The sequence below is a fragment of the Helicoverpa armigera genome, chromosome 26 (assembly GCF_030705265.1).
Source record: "Helicoverpa armigera isolate CAAS_96S chromosome 26, ASM3070526v1, whole genome shotgun sequence".
Taxonomy (NCBI): Eukaryota; Metazoa; Arthropoda; class Insecta; order Lepidoptera; family Noctuidae; genus Helicoverpa; species Helicoverpa armigera.
Window position 1 is genome coordinate 4,254,649 of NC_087145.1, and position 22,593 is coordinate 4,277,241.

At 38.2% G+C, this 22,593-nt stretch overlaps 1 protein-coding gene across 1 annotated transcript; it reads left to right on the forward strand.

Moving 5' to 3' along the window:
- Positions 1-232: 232 nt before the first annotated feature.
- LOC110372395 (growth/differentiation factor 8) lies at positions 233-11,541 on the forward strand. The gene is made up of 3 exons (XM_021329070.3): positions 233-403; positions 6,826-7,896; positions 9,177-11,541. The coding sequence occupies exons 2-3, from the start codon at positions 7,720-7,722 to the stop codon at positions 9,558-9,560; spliced, it is 561 nt and encodes a 186-aa protein (XP_021184745.3). The 5' UTR covers positions 233-403; positions 6,826-7,719; the 3' UTR covers positions 9,561-11,541.
- The last annotated feature ends 11,052 nt before the right edge of the window (positions 11,542-22,593 follow it).

Consider the following 22,593-nt stretch of genomic DNA (forward strand, 5'->3'; position numbering starts at 1 on the left):
CTCCACCATATTTAGCATTGAAAGAAAAACTTTTCACTGCTTGATCGTATCGTACAATTAAAACAAATTGAAAAATTAAAAAGGTAAAATTTATTGTGTGCTAAACTGAAATTCGACCTTGTGGTTCAAAAAATAGAGTTGGAAATGCGATTGTGAAATTAAATGTTCATGATTCAATTTTGTAGTGAACCCACGCATTTTTGTTCACTACGGGTCGGGTTTGTGTTCTGCAGGCATCAGTCTCATACTGGCCGCTAACATGCGCGCGCGTCCCAATTTTCAAATATGGAATTCGCGGTTTTCGAATTTTTCGAATCGAATTTCGAACATGTTTCGTTCGCGATACATTGCGTGTGGTGATGGTTGATAGTTGTACCGGTTCTATGAGAGCAGGCGATGAATGGTGAGTACCATTTCTAGAAAAATACTCATGTTTTTCACATGTCAAAAATATTTAATTTTATTGACATTTATTGCAGATCAATCATGAAAATAATTCTTTAGGACATTTGTTATTACTTTTGGAACCTGATTATATTAACTTCTAATTCTATTTTATAGTATCCAGGCAAATGAATAAAATTAAATGTCTCAGATTCCTACACAATATTTAACAGAAATAATCGCTAGTAGGCAACAATTATCACTTTTCTCCGAATAGCAATTAATTAGCTTCGAATCCTGCGCAACATGCTTGCAAATCCTTTGTCTTAGGAACTCACACATGTCATATACACAATAATAAACATACCTCTAGATTGTACATTATAGCCTTCTAAACAAAATATAAAATAAAAAACTATAATTAATGAATATACCTACCTAACATCCCCGTGTATTTATAGTCATGACAATCTGGCCCCTTTTTACTTATGGGACTTCATAAAAATTTGTGAAATGTACGTAGGTGTTATGGTGGCACAACTCTACTTAGGTGAAAATTAGCGAATTACATAGATAGGTGACTAAGTAACAGGTCAATCGAACAGGTCGATCGAATCGATCAGGTTAAGCAACGATGCCGACGGCCCATGGATGGGTGACCATTTTTGACGTTGTTTCGGAAGGCATGTTATAGTCTTTGAATATAATTGGTAGTTGTTACGGATATTCAGAAGTCAGAATGTCTGACAACCAGTCCAGACCCAATGGGTATCGGGTTGCCCAGGTAACTGCATTGAGGAGGTCTGATAGGCAGTCGCTTCATAGCGGCTAGTTCACCCGTCACATTGTTGTAACTCTTTTTTGCGGTTTTATTGTGGAAAATCATCAAACGACCCCTCCCGGTGTAAGTGCAGTGAGAGGGAGTGACAGATTCTTACTGACTAAAACCCATCATGTTCTAACAATCCCGCAGTCCCGACAAATAACTTTAACTCTAAAGTACCAAAGAACTTGTCTCTTATGAATAGAATGCCGAAAGATAATATTCCATGGATAACTAAAGCTAGCTAGAGGCCCCACGACTCAAAGACTTCTTAGACTCCAATGTCAGTAAACTAGCTAAAGTATCTTTAGCTAGTTTAGAATCAACTAGGTTTCAGATTTTGATACTTCTAAAATCTGGTACATTCGTAGTATTGGAATCCCGTCGGCAAGATGGACAGGCGAGATGTGTTGTAGGCAGAAGTTATTAATTTTATCTATTTACTAAGAAGCTGCCGCCAGCGGCTTCACTAGCTTCCTGAAGAAGCCACTTCCAGAACCCGAATAAGAATTCTCAATTTGTTAGTCTGTTGTGTAAGCTAAACGCTGACAAGCTTCATCCGTATCTGTTCAGTAGTTTAAGCGCGAAAGCGCAACCAACATACACAACTTTAGCATTCGAATCCATAGCAGAACTTTTTTTTATCCATGTGCGGGAAGTGGTTCCTTCAGGACGAGTTCACACGAGTACACCATAATAATAGTACCTATATAATTCTTAATGCCTTGGTGATGATACTTACCTATTCTTAAATTACTTGTGTACAAGAAAATCTCTGTACTCTTTGCATTAACATGCAATCTCTCTAAAACTATTAAACAGATCTAATCAAAATTTGGCACACGAAATAATTATAAATTGCTCAAGGAATGTTAAATATTTTGTTGACTATCATTTAGTAGTTCAATTAAAATAGTTCGAAGAGTTTCCTCAAAATGCAGATTATTTTTATATAAATTAGTTCAAGGATATTTCCGGCAATTTCTAGGCTTTTGTTTAATATCTGTTGCCACCGATATCCGGCATCCGTTCAGAATTATCTCGAAATAATGTATTCTTATCAAATATTTTTTAGCTAGGTACTGCTTCGCTCATCGAGTACCTATGCACTAAAACGTAAACTATTGTGGAAGCTTCAGTACTAGAGATACATATAGTTACTTAATTAAATTACTGATTATGATGTCACTGTATTACTTAACTCATATCTTCTTCTTATCAAGTGAGATGTCTAAGACTTATTAGTCTCAGTTCAGTTTTCTCAAATCCGCCAGACGGCCTTTGACACAAAGTAGCATTCGGTAACGCCGGCTTTACGTGCTTTCACAGGCGCGAGGGTGCAACACCTTTAACTTCATGATAACTCTGAAAGTTTCTAAAACCCACAAAGCTTTTTCGTTCCTTCGAACCTTAGATCTCGTGCTTACACACACTTGCACACTTGTGACAGCAGCACTACTATACTATACATATACTGGTGGATAGTAGTATATCTAACATGGTGTAAATAGAACTTCCCTCACTTAAACTTGATTTTTGTATGTTTACATTAACACAGATTGCTTCTAAAGTCCGATATAACCGCGGTTTCAACCTCGCATCTAGAAAAGATAGAAAAGAAAGTAGCCTTAAAAAATCTCTGCCAATAAACAAACCTTCGTTATAAGTGGTAGAGAAGCCACAAAATTGGACAACCAGTCATACTAAGGGATGAGTAACCAACTGGCTGGGTTCTGGAGATCAGATCATATCCAAACAGCTTGAGACCCTGATCAAGTTATTAGCAGACTAAAAGTTGGCAGTAAGTCTGCAAACATAATGTAAATTAAATTGTCTTTTTTTAATACAACTATGTATGTATCTTTGTATATATTATATAATACTCCTGCGCAACGTGTAGGCGTGGCTACCTAATATTTGATTGCCAACGAAAATTACAAGCATCAATGGTTTTTTTAAAACGTTGGACCAATAGCAGCAATGGGCGTATACGTTTCGAAATACGCAGTAGTTTTGATAAAGAATTTATTAAATATGGTCATTAAAATGTGGTACTGATAAAGTAATTATTATAATTGAATATTGTAATAATTGTTCAAGTATAGCTACATCAAGAGAAAACTTTTATCTTCCTTTATATTTTTGCGGTGGTGCAAAATGTATTTCATCAATTTAATTTCAGTATCAGCCGCTTATAAGGGTTTAATGGCATTTGAATACTTCTAACAGCGTTTTTCATAGCAGCCGATTTTCCGAGCAACATAGCGCGGTTCTTAACGTCAATTTTGTACGTCATTGTTGTCAATAGTTTGCTGTCGAACGTACGAACTGGGTGAAGTTGCTCGATTTTTCTGCTCGGAAAATCCACAAGAAATAAAAATGTGAAAATGCTTCCTTGACGCTTCGTTTTACTTTATTCCAAAGAAATTAGTTGATAGTCCAAAGGTTGAGAATGTCTTATGATCAATTCTTCGATTAGTTTACCTAATTCTTGGTAGGTAGGCCCTGGTTAGGGCTGCCATCCGTCCGGGTTTCCCCGGATTTGTCCTCGTTTGGAGGCCGTCCGGGGGCCGTCCGGGCGGGGTTTCAAGAAGTGTCCGGGGAAAACCCGGACATTTTTCATAGGGCCATCTTAGCCTATGGTGCCTGGGTATGCGAATTACCCGGGCGCCTAATAATGCAGAAGTCGAAGTGTCCCAAAACTTCAAAATTTTCGCGCTGGCTTCGCTCGCCGCTTCTTTTCTTAACACACTTTTTTTTACGTTTAGCTACTTTAATATCCCAATATTCAAAAAATTTTGCTCTCGTTTCGCTTGCGGCTTCTTCACTTTGCGGATTTTTTTATTATACAAGTTTAGGTGCTTTAGTGACCCAAAACTCAAAAATTTTCGCGCTCGCGGCGACTTCAGTTTACAGTTGTTTGTATTTTTCAACATTTTTTTGTCTAACCTATCAAGAAGGTAACTCCTAGTTTCCATATGAGCTTTCTTAATTATGACCTTCGAAATACATGAAGTCACAATCTTTCAATACTAGGTACTACATGAGCTAGAGACGGCCCTGACTTTTCATGTAAGGAAGGACCTCATTGAATTTAAGTAATATGGTGATATAAAAAATTAGGTCTTGTTTTGTTAAACAAAAAAAATCGGACTCGTCCGGGGAAAAAATGCGATTTACGCCAAATGTCCGGGTTTTTTTTAATATTTGTCCGGGTTTGGCGAAATTCGAAATGGCAGCCCTAGCCCTGGTAGAGGGCTCATGTACAGGGGCTGAGCATTAGTTACTACAAAAGCCCAATGATTGGTCAACTCAAACTATTGAGTTACTGCGTCTCTGTTTCCCGATTAGAAAACCACGTGCAAACCGACCGAATTGTAAAACTAATAAATTATCAGAAAATCTACCGTGTACTACATTCGAGAACGCTTTCACAGATATAAATTAAGATATGTTTAGCTAACATCTCTTCTTGGATTTTGATTAATTTATATAAAACTACGCGTTTCGGTTTCTAGGCGCGTTGTGGATTAAATAGATCGGTGCGCTTAAATGTTTTATGTTCGCGGTTTTGAGTGGTGATTTGATTTGCCAAGTGTGAGTTGCAGTTTTTTGGGTTAAATGATTTTGAAAATATTTTTTAATATGTAGGTAATTGCGTTCTATGTTAATGAATTCTATATTCCTTAGATGGATGTGTCAGCACAACTCATTGACGACAGTACGGACTTTCAATAATTCAATGTGTTTCCTTAAAAGCTTCAGCATTCCGTGTAATCATTTTAGATTTTTTTCAACTGTTGGTTAATTTGCTTAACGTGCAAATATTATGTAGTTTTTGATCGGCTCATAAATTACAAAGAATATAGTGATAGTCACCAACCCGTATTGAGCAATCGTGATGATTAATGCTCAATCCTTCTCCGTGTGAGTGGCCTGTGCCCAGCAGTGGGACGATAAAAAGGCTGTAACAGTAACATAGTACGGAATCTATAAGTTTTCACTGACTAAGAAGAACATTTTCACATACTTCCCAAAAACCTACGGAATCCCGAAAATCCAGGCATTTACATCTGACATTACCAAGAACCAAATCTGTTTTCCATCGACAAACCGAAAAAACTTAATTGTAAACACCCGACGACGGATTTATACACAGCCTGTCAAAACTGCACATATTTTAGCTGTAGTTAAAATATATATATTTAGTTTTAGTTAAAATATCGCGATGATCTTAAACGTAGTGGGAGTATGGCCTTCTTATCTGGATGAACGAACTCTTTATTTTTAGATATTTCTTTAACACCTGTACATTTTGCGAGTTTTTTAAGTGTAGTTTGGTTGTGTTTGCCGTGGGGTGTTGGTAGGTGAAACTCGAATACTCAAAAAAGAGGTGAGACTTAGAATTTTCGGTCGGTTAGCTGGGAAGCTATGTGACAGTGGGCCTCCAGTTTGTTTGAGCTAAGTTTAAAATTAAGTCAGATTTTGGGTATTCGGGTATTGGTATCTTAAAATATTTTTGGAGCTTTTATTTTGGTGGATTTTAATTTGCGATTTTTTATTTTAAATCTTATCTTTTTATTTAAATTATTTTCCATGTTACCTATACCCCTATACGTTATATGTTACTTGTACTTAATTGGTGATTAGGTATAACATTATTTAAGTAATTTATTTTTTATACTTCCTTTTTAGGTATTACGTGTTTCCGATAAAGTTCACTTACCTGCTTATTCAAACTGCGTTTTTAAATAAGTTCTATTTATTTTGCATTAGCCTCGCTAACTTTTCACAGCGTAAATATTTTTGTACTTTTTGTAGGAATTTGCAACAAGTTCAACCTTGGTAGTTGTGAAAGATATTTGCCATGCAAGTTCAGGTGTAGGTCAGTTCATTCAGTTAAGACGTAAATAAGTTTATGTTAACACGCCCATATGGGCTTGCACGTGTACAAAGTTTTCATAATAATCTTGTATAGATGAAGCTTTATTTTGGGCTGAAAAATGCTTAAACGCCGCGTTCTTTAGGTGCAAAGTGCGAGTATTATTTGAGTTAGAAAAATCGTGCGATTTTTAACCGCTTTTACTTAAAACAAATGTATTGAGTTTTCCTTAATGGCTATGAATTGTTAGAGAATAAATGGGTTCTTGCTTTGTGTGATTAAATACATCCGTAGATCCGATCGAACAATTAACATGATAAACTACGACGTATCCGTTTGTAATGACCTAATGAATAAGCATAGCGTATCCTTTTGTTGCTTTGCTTAGTTATGACATTCTAAGCTATCTTATTTGACGATAACTGTTAAGTTCGAAATCACTGTGGTATCGCACAGAAGCTTTGTAAGAAGATATCTTCAATTATACTGAAACCGCTGTAAAAGGCCATGCGTCTATGCATAAAAAGCTGTTGATTCATTTCTGATCACATATCCTCCTTGTAATGATAAAAAATCTTAGATAGACTTTTTCGTATCTTTTTTTAGTTTCCTGCGGGTATTTATTATTTTATTTCGTGTCCGATATATAAGATTATGTGATTATCAATAAGATGTTTAGATCGCAAATTCTGACTCTAAAATGTTATTCTAAAATTAGTTTTTCTTTTATTTTCAGATGCCACGTCTACAGACGTCTTCGGGTGTCGGCACAGGAAATATCCAGCATCCAAAAGCCAGCATTTATATTAATTATGTTTGATAACTAAAAAACACTTAATGAAATCCGAATAAGTAAACCTAATCATAAAATAAATATAAAAAAATGAAAATTTTTATACGGTATCGAAATTGGGTATAACCCCTACATTATTTATTAACATTAACAATATTTATAAATGGTGATGTATGATCTGGTAATTTCGTGTATATAGTTGCTAAAGTGGCGGCTTTAGTTTATTATATTTCATGGAAAAACCACATGCGAGGGTTTTGTGAAAGAGTTTGTTAATGTTTTTAAATCTTGCAAACGTTATGCCTAATTTACTAATAGTTTGCGGACTAAAGAATTCAAAACGTAGGAACATAGAACGTAGAACTTAGGTAGGAACGTAAAATTATAAAATTATAGGATGGATAATATAAAATCGTAAAATTATCCAACGCGATCTTTGATTAAGATTTTCTTTGGATATTTAGATAAGCTTCTATCATAAACTTGGGCACGAACTTAGTTATTTAAAAAAATAGAAAATTAGTATAGACTTCTAAGTTTTGGTACTGCTTACTTTTTTATTAATTAAATTAATAACGCAAACTTTTCAACTCAACAGACACCCGTCGGCACAGTCACTTCAAAGGTCTAAAAGTGATCAACTTCAGATTCACCAACAAGGTACTGCAAAACGAGCTGGATGAGGCAGTCCTCAACCTGCACATCCAGGACTTGGAGACGAGGAACACCACCATCGACCCTGACGAACCGTTCACCATAACCTTGCAAGTCAGTAGGGTGACGAGGAACAACCAGGGGAGCAAAGCATCCGTACCTTACACCGACAACTCGGTCAAGATGACGAGAAAAGAATTGAGAACGGGAAAGTGGTTGAAGGTGAACATAACCACGATGGTTGCTGAGTTCTGCAGACTGCCGAGGGAGAATTTAGCCATAGTTGTGAGAGTACAAGACTCGAAGAATAGAATGAGTTTGGTTGTGCCGCATCCGAGCTCAGAATCAAATAATGCTTTGGTGAGTTACCTCACTTTGGTAATTTTGTAATTTATCAAGCTTTCGCCCACGGTTTCACCCGCGTCCCGTAGCCGCATGATGACAAAAACCTTCTCCCGGGTCTAAGTTACCTCCCCTCTAATTTTCAGCCAAATCGGTCAAGCCGTTTTCATGTTATCGTGACAATGGCAAGCGGGTTTCATTTTTATAAATATAGATAAGTCACAAAGCCTTTAACATTTCAAAGTTAGTTTGTTACTTTACTTTCATATAACGTTTTAAGTAATAATTAATACAGTGTCCTTTTTAAGCCCAACGCAAGAAGAGGGGTGTTATAAATAGCCGCAGGTCTTAATTGGATGAACCGATTTGGTTATTTTTTATCACTGGTTTTTGCGTAGCCGTGCACATAGAAATACTTTAAAATAGTCCAATAGAGACAAAAAAGGAAAATATCTATAATAATAAAGACAGATTTATAGAATCAAGTGCAATCGGTGCTTCCCGGTCTGTATTTTTAAGATTACTCGGTATAATCTTACAACCTTTATCTCATACTAGCTGACCCGGCGAACTTCGTACCGCCTTTTCCTTATTTGCTCATCGTTTAGACCTACCCTGGACTACGACAAACATTTTAAAACCAAAATCAGCTCAATCGGCCCAGCCGTTCTCAAGTTTTAATCAGACTAACGAACAACAATTCATTTTTATTTATATAGATTATCGAGACTTGTATTGCACGTGCTATTTAGGTAGCCTAAAGAAATAAATGATATATGTATAAATGTCTACAGAATTCAATGTTATATAATTAAGTTTAATGACAATGTTATTTAAGTTTATTGCCCAATTAGGCTGAAAAGTTATCGGGGATCCATTTTTATATAATTTCTGTATGATGCAACTTTGCGGATATTCCGTGTTATTAAAATGTTATCTTCTGTCTTAGTTTAATCTGTTGTATTATTTAACTGACTTCCCAAAAAAAGGAGGTACTCAATTCGCATAATTTTTACAGGGTTAAAAAACCCGTGAAAAAAACAGACAGACATTTTTGAAAATTGTACATTTTCGATCCCTATATCTTTGGCTAGACTGATTGGTTGAAAGATGGCACGCAAAAGACGTTAGTATGATGACTGACAGAGAGGACTGGAAGCGGAAAACATATTGCACCGATCCTAAACATCTAGAGAACAAATAGGAAAAAAAATACTTTGTCTCTCTCAAATAGCTTGTCTTTAATAATTCGGATTATTAATATTTCCTAAAATAACTCTTTATTCTCTGTCTTTCAGATGCCATACATAGAAGTAAGTCTAAGAGACAATTCGCACAAGCGCACGCGCCGTACCATCGGCATGGATTGCACCGAGAACTCCAAGGAGGCCCGATGTTGTCGGTACCCCCTCGTCGTGAACTTCGAAGAGTTCGGCTGGGACTGGATCATCGCTCCCAAAGTCTACGACGCCAACTACTGCAGTGGGGAATGCCCTTACAGTTTCCTTCAAAAATACCCCCATACTCATCTTGTTCATCTAGCAGCTCCTCAAGGAAGTGGGGGCCCTTGCTGTGCCCCCAGAAAGATGAGTAGCATCACCATGCTGTATTTCGACCATGACTACAATATTATTTACGGGACTATCCCCGGGATGGTTGTAGAAAGCTGTGGATGCTCATAGCAACGTTTTAGTATAGTGTGGCTCCAAGCATTGTCAAACGTTCGAGATTTTTTTTTACGATTTATCTTGCTAGATGTTTTGTTGTGCCTACTCTTGAAAGAATCTCCCACCTAGTTGCCTAATTTTGAATATTGTTTTATCTAAGTTTTGATAACATTTAATTCATGAGTTCAGTCATTCATTGATTTACGTCAATCGTGACTTAGAACGAACTTAACCCGCAAATGCACGTGGATTATATTATAAAGTTTTTTATTTTTGTAATTTTTCTTGATGTATTTTTTGGCATTTTTAGTAGCTTATTTAAATGTGTAATTTTCCTTTTAATTGCAATAAATGCTTGGAGCCTTTAGTGTGGAGTCTATAGCTATGTGATATTCGGTTGAAGACTGCAAACCTTTTTGTGTTGTGTGTCGTGAGTGTGAAATATGTACATTTTTATTTTACGTTTGTACCTACGTCTAGTATAAATTACTCAACCTGTAACGTCTGGTTCAAACGAGGCTAGCGAATATCTTAACTGGTTATTATTAAACTTACCAGTTGATAACATAACTTTTAGAGATTGTTACTGTACCTACAGAGTACAGAGTAGCAGCATTAATAGCGATAATACAGTCTCTCAGTTTTTATTTATTTTCTTTGCTTGATTAATTTCTTTATAATATAAACTGAGATGAGAGCCGTCTAGAAGTTTTCGGCCTAGCCTCGTTGGAATCATATTGTTATATACTTATAACTTCACTTGTAAGTAGGTTTCACCCATTTCGATTTAAATGTCCATCATCATACGACATTACAATTTTATTTACTAAACAACATAGTGTTAGATACCTATACACTCAGTTATCTAGAACGCTTGTCGCCATTTTCAATTAACTTCTAAAACTGGTGATTATCAATTTAATTAATTATTTTAAATCAATAATTGCTATTTTTTCCAACCAAGTGACCCCTGACTTTTTTATTGGACAAAGATAATAGTGTAAAGGTTCGAGCGATAATACATTTTTATCGTTTTATTTTTTATATGTAGCAACGAGTTATCAAGTAATTCTTTGACTTGCGTCTCAAAATGGCATTTATTTTTTTCTATTTTAAGTCTTATTTAGACTTGTTCAGTATCGCATTTAATAGTACACGGGCTAAGATACGATGATAACAATGCATTTAATTCTAGGAATGCACTTTAGGTATTTGGTGAATTCACGATAATGACATATAGAATTCTCTTCAGAACATGTGTGACCTAATTTAATGATCTTAATTTACTCTGAAAATGTCAAGGAAGTAGTGCTTTTAATTTAATATTATTCTGATTAAGAATACCTACTGTCGGTTCTGTTTTATTTTTATCTACTTAATGTAAGTTGCCCGTGGAATGCATTTCTGTCTTGTCTTCACGTATTTTTCATATTAGCGTAGTCATGCTCCATTTTACCATCAAAATTTAATTATAAGTAGGTAGCTCTATGTAATTCGATGTAATGTAATACGTACTTTTGGAATTTCTCTTTTGATATTGTTTGGATCTCGATCAAAATTATATTTTTATAATAAAAATTTCATAGTTTCTTTTAAGATTCTAGCGGGTGGTGCTTAAACGATAGTTGCTTTATTTATAAAACATACTAAATATTATTGTATCAGTACCTACCCTTGTAATATGACGTATTATTTTGGCGTGATCAAATTTTTTAGATATTTTTTTCGTAATGTAAGTTTTTTTTAGAAAAATTATAACGGGCGTAGAATTTTCAAAAATTAGATCTCATTTTAAGGCAACAGTTCTATTGAGTGCCTTTATAAAGATCTCCCAAAACGTTTGGATAATAACAAAATAAAGAAAATAAAATGTTTTTTATAAACATTGTAGGGTTAAGAATTTTGTGTTAGAATCTATTCGACGTAACTTGTTTATTGTCAAAAACTAACATTTTCATGTTGATAAGTTTTTATAAAATAAATTTTCAATTCTTTACGTTTCGTATTATTTTGTGGGTGTAAACTCTTTAAGAAATATATATGTCTCCGAAAACTATTTTGTGTGATTTATTTACAAACTACTCACCATCCACAACAACATGCAAATACAATATACAAATATAATTCATCAAACAATAAACACCTTCAACTTTCATCAAGAGTCTCTGTTTCGTTTCCATAAAGAAAACAAAACGTAATTTAACAAAATCAATTTAGTTTCATACTTGTTGTTCTGGTATCCTGCGGGAGCAGTATCGAAACGCCAATCTGTTGGTTGTTCATGTACGCACATTGACCAATCAGAATCGGGTATGACTCGCGCGAAGCTCGTTCGAGTCACCAATGCCGGCAAGCGTTCAGTTAGTCGTTGAGAAAACGAAATCACGCGCGCGAACACGACAATATCGCTGCTCATCAACTTAAACCAACAAAACCGACTGCAACTCCTAGTTTTTGGTGTGAAATCATCTCAACCAGCAGACCAAAGCATCCCGGGATCAAACGGAGTGGAAGCTCAACGGCCAGTGCAGGTCGCAGCCCGGATTCGCAAGGTATGTGCGTGCATTGTATCTTTGCTGTTACCTGTCCAGGAATTACTCGAACAACAAGTGTTTATCGTAAGACCAAGATCTGGTCTCCCCAGAGTAGTACCACGCACCGTAATTGGTGCCGAAACCCGGGAGCTTCCATTTCATTCTTACCGCCATATTGGTTTTCTGGTTGAAAAAACGTAACTTGGAATGAGGGTTTTCTAAAATGGCGTCCACCAGGTGGCGCACTGAGTCGTCAGGTCCAGGTAACTGTCAAAGTGCTTATCTTTACTATGAATAGTGAACGATTTTAGTGGTTTTTTTATTTTATAATTAAAGCACTGCATTATTGTTTTACTATTGAGGTTGAGTAAATAAAAAAAACTAAATCATATTGTGTTAACAAATTTTTCAACTACCAGTGACTTTTGCACCCTCTCTCTTAGCTCAAGTTTTAGTTCGGAAACCTTATTCTGACCGTAGTCCATAATAAAATCAATAACACTTCCAATATAACAGAATTTCAATAAACAATAAGTTCGGCACCTACAATTCCATACTATTTGACAGCTGTTTGGACCAGACGCATACGTGGCGCCACCCGGTGGCAGAAAAAATTTCAAAAACCCTCATTATCTTGACCGATCGATTGTTTTAACAAAACATACAATCTAACAATTATTATCGCATTCCTAGTTATTCCATCAGAACTATCGTATCATTCCATTAACATTAATTTCATTCACGAGTGTCACGTTTACGAGCTATCGCCAATTCGTTATCGAACAAAAACTTCTAACAATTCCGGAGCGTGTGGGTACCTATACCGATCTAACTACAAATAACGTACTGCATAGGTATTCCTGCTTGCTAGTTTAAGTAATTATTGTGGTGAAGTAGAATTGTGCAATCACTTTTAACAATTTATCGGTGCACACTTACAACTCGCATTAAGTACCTAATAAACGAATAATCGGCTCGTGAATACTCATCCATAGCACAAAATACATAGGTACAGAAGTCAATCTGATGTATGTACTTCACTTTTCATGCCTAAACTCGGCCGTCGCGCTAGGGTTGTCAACTGTTTTATGCGCATAAAACTAACGTGGTAGTGGTACTCGTATCTAATTATTTGATGTATTGTTGAGAATAAAACAGGAAAAATGAAATATAAACCAATAATAATAAAATATTTAATGTGGCATACAAGAGGTTAATAAACACTTTCAACGGAAATTCGTTTGAACGAGATACCGTTTTTCAGAAACCGCAATTTATAATTTTGTTATTCATACATATATACTTACCCTACTCTTTACTTGTGAAAAAAATATTTTTGTATTTAATGGGTTGGTACAGTCCCTGATCTAAGCTTGCTTCTACCTACAGAAAACTTGATGTGCGAGTTTTATTTCGTCTACCTTACAACATAGTCTCGCCATGATCACAAAAATTATCAACTCCTACTAGCAATAATCTTTGAGGGTAGGTAGGCAGGTTCGCCTGGGTCGACACTAGCAAAACTTATTACGGCATTGGGCCAGAGGCCGCCGCGCCGGGGCGCTTACCTACCCACCTAACTGTACCTACCTACTGCGTTTATTAAACGAACCATCGAAATATGAGAAAATAAGTAGGTACATACTATAGGTAATACGGCAGGCTAAAAAAACGACAATTCACTGTTTATTGTTGTATAAAACAACCGTCAACTTGTTCAATTATAATACGAATTTTGTTGCTCCATTATTACTTTTTCTTTTGTTATTAAAATTAAAAATATTACAGTCAAATTACAGTTAGGTAGGTATCACAACGCGTGCACATTTATCTACCTTTGTGTGACGCGCTTATCTCAAGAAAGCGGCAGCCGCGCTCGCACTGTTTTGAGTTGTTTTGAGACAGCGCGTCTGTGAACACGCACACATAGACACCTTTGTCTGCGTGACTCGAACGCGCTTTGTATGTAGATTGACTTCTGTACCTATGTATTTTGTGTCCATAGTGACCTACCATAACAAATAACGTACCTAATTAATATTTAAGCAGATTAACAATTTTTATTGCAGTCGTTTTTGTTAAGTAACAATTTGTTTGTTAAACTTACCTACTTTCATTCGTATAAACGCGCCTACAGTATTATTATTCACTGTCTAGGTAAATCGAAATATCGTCAACCGCTATTATCAGAATAAATACCTACTTACAAATAAACTCAAAACTCAACTCAAAATCGTTTATTCAAATTAGGCTGATAAATCAGCACTTTTCGAACGTCAAAAACAAAAGACAGCCCCCAAAAAAGCCCGCTCTTCACCACTTCCTATGTGTTTTTGCTGGGAAGAAGAAGTGGCGCAACAAACTCCCCAGCAACGATACAAAAACGAGGTAACCATCTGTTGTAGTAGGTACATTGTATCTACACAGTGATCGAACCGAATACATACCGGTGGGTACCTATACCTATGCAATGAGATTTGTTAGTCCGTGGCGATAAAGATACCCACGCGTCGGGTAAAGTACTTGGGTAGTTCCAGCGCGCCGAATTTCGGTGTGCGTTTGGGTAGGTGGATATAATACTTGCGTGAATTACCTACTTACGTGCATTTACTTGTAATTAAACTGTAGGTCCCGGCTGTCATTGAACATCCTTGGCAGTCGTTACGGGTAGTCAGAAGCCAGTAAGTCTGACACCAGTCTAACTAAGGGGTATCGGGTTGCCCGGGTAACTGGGTTGAGGAGGTCAGATAGGCAGTCGCTTCTTGTAAAGCACTGGTACTCAGCTGAATCCGGTTAGACTGGAAGCCGACCCCAACATAGTTTGGGAAAAGGCTCGGAGGATGATGATTTACTTGTAATTAATTATTATTCGTAAGTCTTATCGCTGTATCGAAGTTCTTCACACACTAACAGAAAATTATCGTATCGTTGTGTTTGCACCTACTTAGGGCTGCCATCCGTCCGGGTTTCCCCGGATTTGTCCTCGTTTGGAGGCCGTCCGGGGGCCGTCCGGGCGGGGTTTCAAGAAGTGTCCGGGGAAAACCCGGACATTTATCATAGGGCCATCTTAACCTATGGTGCCTGGGTATGCGAATTACCCGGGCGCCTAATAATGCAGAAGTCGAAGTGTCCCAAAACTCCAAAATTTTCGCGCTCGCTTCGCTCGCGGCTTCTTTTCTTAAAACATTTTTTTTACGTTTAGCTACTTTAATATCCCAATATTCAAACAATTTTGCGCTCGCTTCGCTTGCGGCTTCTTCACTTTGCGGATTTTTCTATTATACAAGTTTAGGTGCTTTAGTGACCCAAAACTCAAAAATTTTCGCGCTCGCTGTGCGCTCGCGGCGACTTCACTTTACGGTTGTTTGTATTTTTCGTAATTTTTTTGTCTAACCAATCAAGAAGGTAACTCCTAGTTTCCATATGAGCTTTCTTAATTATGACCTCCGAAATACATTAAGTCACAATCTTTCAATACTAGGTACTACACGAGCTAGAGACGGCCCTGACTTTTGATGTAAGGAAGGACCTCATTGAATTTAAGTAATATGGTAATATTAAAAATTAGGTTTTGTTTTGTTAAACAAAAAAAATCGGACTCGTCCGGGAAAAAAATGCTATTTACGCCAAATGTCCGGGTTTTTTTAAATATTTGTCCGGGTTTGGCGGAATTCGAAATGGCAGCCCTACACCTACTTAATAAACATTTAAAATAAAATGCCGCTTCTCGGGAAATCTACCCGCAGGGGTACATTAACAAAATCTAAATCAAGTGTAGGTACTCGAATATTCGACTCAAGATTTGCCGTCTTTACGTAGGAAACGAACTATTTCTTATAACCGTTTAAACAAAGCGTTGGAGATAGGTATTTTGGCCGAGAACGATTCGTCTCAACTAAATTTGTTCTTATCACATTTTCAAGACGTTAAGCGACATGTTGCTAGTTTTGAGGATGCGCATTTTACGATCCAGGAGATTCTCGATGACCCTGAAAATGAAGATAATGACATTCAAGAAAGTTTCGACGAGATGTATTACAGAGTGTTATCAATCCCTTGAGCTTTATCTAAAACTGAATCAACTCAGTCTTGTAGCACTTCTTCGTCGAATATTCGGTTACCGAAAATTGTGCTTCCTAACTTTAGCGGCGACATAAAAAAATGGCCTGAGTTTTACGATACGTTTAACGCCTTAATGCATAACTCAACATCGTTAACCGACACTGAGAAGTTTCACTACCTCGTCTCGTCACTGAGCGGCGACGCGCTGCTTGTTATCAAGGCATTTCCTTTAACACACGAACATTACCGCGACTCAGGGTGGGCGGTAGGATCTCTCGATCAGATCTCGAATATAAGCAAAAGCACCCCGCCTTCTTACCTTCTGACCATCCTTTTACTTACTTGGTCATCGACTTCATTCATCGCAGTTATTTACACCCAGATATTGATACTACACATTTTCTACTACTTCAACGATTCTGGATCATTGCTGCGTTACGCCGTTTTATCGGAAGGCGCGGTCGGTGTAACGTCATTCACGCGGACTGTGGCACTAATTTCGTTGGAGCTAAGAACCAGCTCTCAACCTTAATGGAACAGTCATCGAATGCGGAAAAAATCGAATTTAAATTCAACCCCCCCGGTGCACCGCATTCCGGCGGTGTCTGGGAAATTCAGATCAAGGCTGCAAAATCTCACTTGCTCCGGGTCGTGGGTGATCAGGTTCTGACTTTTGAGGAACTTAGAACTCTCTTTGTTCAAATAGAGGCCATCTTAAACTCAAGGCCACTCTACCCCATTAGTTCCGATCCAAACGACATGACGTGTAATTTGTTTTATACTATGTAGTGATAACTTGCAATGGAAATCTAATAGAAAACGAAAAGAAACTTAGGTACAAGCAATTGCTGTGAAAATCTTAATAGGGGCTGGTGAATCGTCAATGCCTTTTCTCAATTCAAATATTTGTTACATAATAAGTTAAATTAATTATTTAATTTTCCGGCATCTTCAAATATAATTTCATAATTACGTTTTGTTTGAGCCACTGGTACATATATTTAATAAATGCATTGAAACGGCAACATTCCCAGAACCGTGGAAACTTACTCGGGTGGTACCCGTACCTAAAGGTGGTGGTGGAACGGAGGCTAGTGACTACAGACCTGTTGCTGTCCTATCTTCGCCAGCAAAAGTATTCGAGGCTGCGGTACATAACACTTTGTACGAACAACTAAAGGCTCACCTAACAGACGCTCAACACGGTTTCAGGCCAGGTCGTGGAACATCAGGTAATCTTCTGCATCTTATGTCTAATTTAGTTCCGGCGGTAGATGCAGGACTACAGGTGGACGTTGCCTATTTCGACTTTCGGAAGGCTTTCGACACAGTCGACAACGATGTTCTGCTCTTGAAGTTAGCTGGTAAGGGTTGTACACTACATACCCTTAAGTTCTTTGCCAGTTACTTGAGGGACAGACGTCAGTTTGTCGACTGTGGCGGACAGCTTTCTGAGCCGTATTATACTAGGTCGGGCGTAAGTCAGGGCAGTAATTTAGGGCCCCTACTCTTCATAGTGATGATCGATGATTTGCCGGCGGCGGTGCAGGATTCATGTTGTCTGCTTTTTGCTGATGATCTGAAACTGTCCCGCGTGGTGAGGGACGTCACTGATCATGAAGTGCTCCAGGAGAATATAGATAAAGTAACCAAATGGAGCAAGGAAAATAAACTTTACTTCAATATCTCCAAGTGTTCAGTGATGTCATTCACTCGTGCCCGAAACCCACGACATCATCGGTATGAAATGGAGGGGGAGCCGTTAAAAAGAGTCGAGGAAGTTAGAGACCTGGGAGTTTGTTTTTCAACTGATCTAAATTTTAGGAAGCATGTAGTGACCATATGTAGCAGGGCATATAGAAATTTAGGTTTTATTTTACGACAAGCGCATGATTTCAACAACATGAAGGCTTTAACAGTTCTTTATGATGCTCTGGTTAGAAGTCACTTAGAATACTGTGCAGCCGTTTGGGGACCTAGTGAGGCTAAGTACAAATTCATGTTAGAGAGAATCCAAAATAAGTTCGCAAGATTTCTCTACTTAAAGCTTTATCGGGTGTATCCAGGTTATCCGTTACTATACCCGACACTTTTTGTGTTAGGCATGGTAGGATATTGTAAACTGGAGACGAGGCGAGAAGTGGCGCTGGCCTCATATCTATTTAAGGTGTTACGTGGTAAAATATGTAATCCTGATATCTTGGGTGAAATTCGTTTGTGTGTACCGGATGAATACGTGGGGCGACGGCGAAGGCCGCCGATGCTGGAGGTGCCGCGTGCGCGCACCAACCTGCTGCAGCGGTTTGTTCCCACTAGTTCTACTGCTTAGTTCTACCGTAGAACTAATGGGAACTTTTTTCCCACTAGTTCTACTATTTGAGGTGTAACAAAATAGTAGAACTAGTGGGAATTATGGTTTTTATTGGTATTCCCACTAGTTCCACTGAACATTGGCAGTAGAACTAATGGGACATAAGGAGATCATTCATTTCGTACCCAAAACTGAAAGTGCCGGCCAGAGTAAAAAAATACTTGATTCTTGTAGAGAATAATGCCCTGAACATTTTTTACTATTACAAGAATCGTCTACAATTAACCCCCCGGCTGCTATTTGACTTTGAAAATACCAAAAAATCCCACAATGTTTGGAGCATTACATTACGGCCCCAAACTGAGGAAGAAAGCTGCTGCCTTCAAAGGACTCCTGCCCAACCTGGGAAGTCATCAAACGACCCCCCTCCCGCTGGGGGGAAGTCAGACTCTTACTGACTAAAACCCATCATGGGGAAACCAGGGCCGGGGTAATTCTTTCTTTGCAATTTTGTTTTTTTTTTTGATAGGGTATTCCTTCCAGGTAGTCCCATAATCACCGGGTCAGGATCTGATGATGGAAACCCTGAGAAATCGAGGGCAACTTTCGAAAATTGTAGGCGTGCATAGGTTAAAAACTTGACAATGAGGTGTACGTCTGATAACACTATGCAACAGTGAAGGTTTGGAGCTGACCTGATGATAGAGACGAGAGAAGGTGGAGGGAACTCGACATCTAAATATGTAAACTACCTCGTGTTTGGGCTTATATTATTTGTATTGACGAGACCTTTGCAACTGTAAAGGTTTGGAGCTGACCTGATGATGGAGACCGGAGAAGGTCGAGGGAACTCGACAACTGAATATGTAAACTACCTCGTGTTTGGGCTTATATTAGTCGTATCAAAGAACTTTCCTCAAATGTGGATAGTGACAACTATGCTTGTCACTGAAAAGCCAAAAATAAAAAACTTTTTACAAAAAAAACACAGTGTCTAATGGATGTTCCTGAGTTTATACGCCACCGACTTCTAGGCCGATGCACCTAAGAATAGTATTTTTTTTAGCATTTCAGTGTTTTTGGGAGTCGGTTTTATTTTTTTGTTAACTGACCGAACGTCTACGATTACGGCCCCTGCTACACTGATTAGCTCCGATTAGCCTCTTACTGATTTAAACCCACCATGTTCCTTCTGACCATGTAGCCAGGCCGCGATAACTCTTTCGAACAATCCCGCAGCCCCGGCAGGTTTTGGCCCTGGTGGGCCACCTGGGGTTTGCTAGCTCTCTGAGGGGGGCGTAAACAATGCATGCCGACGACACATGTTGTCTCCAAGGAGACAGAGGGACTATGACCCACTCGAAATTCTATAAGGGCGAGGGGGAATGGAATGCCTTCGTCTCCTTCTGTGAAGCATGCCAGAGAAGGAGGCGGTGGAATAACTGAGGGTTCGCGCATCTCATCCCAGCCGCTGCCGTGGACGTGGAAGACACCACGCGCATCGTTTGTCGAGAAGAGTCCCGGCACCATAGATGTCGGTCTGTGGGCGGTGAGTTTAGGGAGGCTCATCGTCCCTCCGCCTCCTTGGAAACAACAGGCCTGTGTCGGCGGCGAGCGTTGACCCAAGCCCTCCTCAGACAGTCAGCAAACCCCAGTGGGGCCCGCCAGAGCTGCGGGATTGTTCGAAAGAGTTACCGCGGCCCTGGTACATTATCAGAAGGAACATGATGGGTTTAAATCAGTAAGTCTCCTCGGTGTGCAGCAGGGGGGGGGGGAGGGCATATCGTAGACGTTCAATTAGTTAAAAAAATATTGTGGACGTATTTGTCGTAACATTCAAGTATGGATTTTATATTCACTTTAAACTCAAATAGCAGTCTGGGGGTTAACGAAGACGTTCCTTATAAAAGTAAAAAATCGTCAGGGCATCCTCGACAAGAATCCTACGATATTTTTAGCGGGGACAAAGCCTATCGGGGCTGCGGGATTGTTCGAAAGCATTACCGCGGCCCTGGTTTCCCCTTGATGGGTTTTAGTCGGTAAGAATCTGACTTCCCCACAGCGGGAGGGGGGTCGTTTGATGACTTCCCAGGTTGGGCAGGAGTCCTTTGTAGGCAGCGGCTACCTTCTCCAGTTTAGGGCCGTAATATAATGCTCCAAATATTGTGGGTTTTTTTGCTATTTTCAAAGTCAAATAGCAGCCTGGGGGTTAATTGTAGACAATTCTTGTAGTAGTAAAAAATGTTCAGGGCATTATTCTCTACAAGAATCTACTATTTTTTTCTTCTGGCCGGCACTTTCATTTTTGGGTACATAATGTTCGAGACTTGAATGATCTCCTTTGTTCTACTAGACAGAAGAAGTACAGTCGACGGCCGATAGTTGTGATTTTTTTTAGAGCTCAAAATCGATAGCAGTCAGAATAACTTAGATTTTTTTCATTACTTTCAACAAAAATCTAATATTTTTCTTTAGGAAAGTACTAGGATACCAGAAATGAAGAGGAGCTAGTTAATCTTTTTGTTCTTTTGATTTTTAAACACCACCATTGTGGTGGTGCTTGACACATTGATTAAAAAAAAAACACACTAAAGTTAGTTTAGTTAAAAGGTTCTTCTAACCTACAGACAGACAGACATGTGTTGCTGGGGAGTTTGTTGCGCCACTTCTTCATTCCAGCAAAAACACATAGGAAGTGGTGAAGGGTGGGCGTTTTGGGGGCTGTCTATTGTAAATTCCTGACGTTCAAAAAGTGCTGTCTTGCAGCCAAGTTTGAATAAATGATTTTTGATTTTGATTTTGTTAGTTTGATGTGAGTGTTATGTTTGGAACTAAAACTTAAACATCTGTTGAACATTTGTCTAAAAATAGTGTGGCTACAAAAGGGATCTTAGTTCAACGCGCGTCGTTTGAATTTTTTAGACAAGTGTTCAACAGACTATTAAAAGACTATTTTTGTGGTACGACGGTAAATGTCCGAATTATTTTGTAATTTTTTAACCTTTTTTTTTTAAACGATTATTTTCATTTGATATTTTTTTGCCTAAATCATAGGGCTGCAGTTCAAATAGCCAGTCTCTTCAAAGTTATTTTTGCGTTATTGTATACTTACATTCCTATTCAATGTGTATTATTATAAACAATGTCTTTTAATTAGTAGTGTTGTAGATGAATATCAATGTCTGATTTTAAACACCACCCAGCTCCTCTTCATTTCTGCTGTCCTAGTACTTTTACAAAGAAAAACATTTAATTTTTGTTGAAATTCATGAAAAAAATCTAAGTTATTCTGACTGCTATCGATTTTGAGCTCTGATAAAAATCACAACTACAGATAACCACGGGCCACGGACACGGCCAGATGTCCCCCAGTCCGTCGACTGTACTTCTTCTGTCTAGTAGAACAAAATGTCCCATTAGTTCTACTGCAAATGTTCAGTGGAACTAGTGGGAATACCAATAAAAACCATAATTCCCACTAGTTCTACTATTTTGTTACACCTCAAATAGTAGAACTAGTGGGAAAAAAAGTTCCCATTAGTTCTACGGTAGAACTAAGCAGTAGAACTAGTGGGAACAAACCGCTGCAGCGAGCGCCGCTGACGCGCGCCGTTCGCACGCTTAATGCCATAGCCAACCGGCTGGATTTATTTACGTGCTCGCTGAATGACTTCACTGTAGTCGCTTATAGGGTGGTGTGCTACGAATCTAGTTAAGTTTGTATATGTTGATTTGTGATGTATGTGTTTGTATTGTTTTGTTATGTATGTGTTTTTTAGTTTAGTTTAGAATAAATTAATAAGAACCCATCTGCCGCATTAGGCAAGCCTGTAAGGGTAGATGTAAGGTTGTGTGTAAATAAAAAAAAAAAAAATGTATTGTTGATGATTCCTGGGATGGGATCGAACCTGCGCCCTCATACTTGAGAGGTCGGTCCTTTACCCACTAGGCCACCACGACTAGAGGTAAACTTACACATAACGCGTTTAAGTTTACGTATTATGACCTCCCTTTATGTACTCCTATATTGTAATCCCTTATTTTCTCTAATCTATAAACTTCCTTACGTAGTCCCCTTATGTACTTCCGTATGTACTCTCTTTATATAATTTATTATGTACTCACCTTATGTCCACCCCTT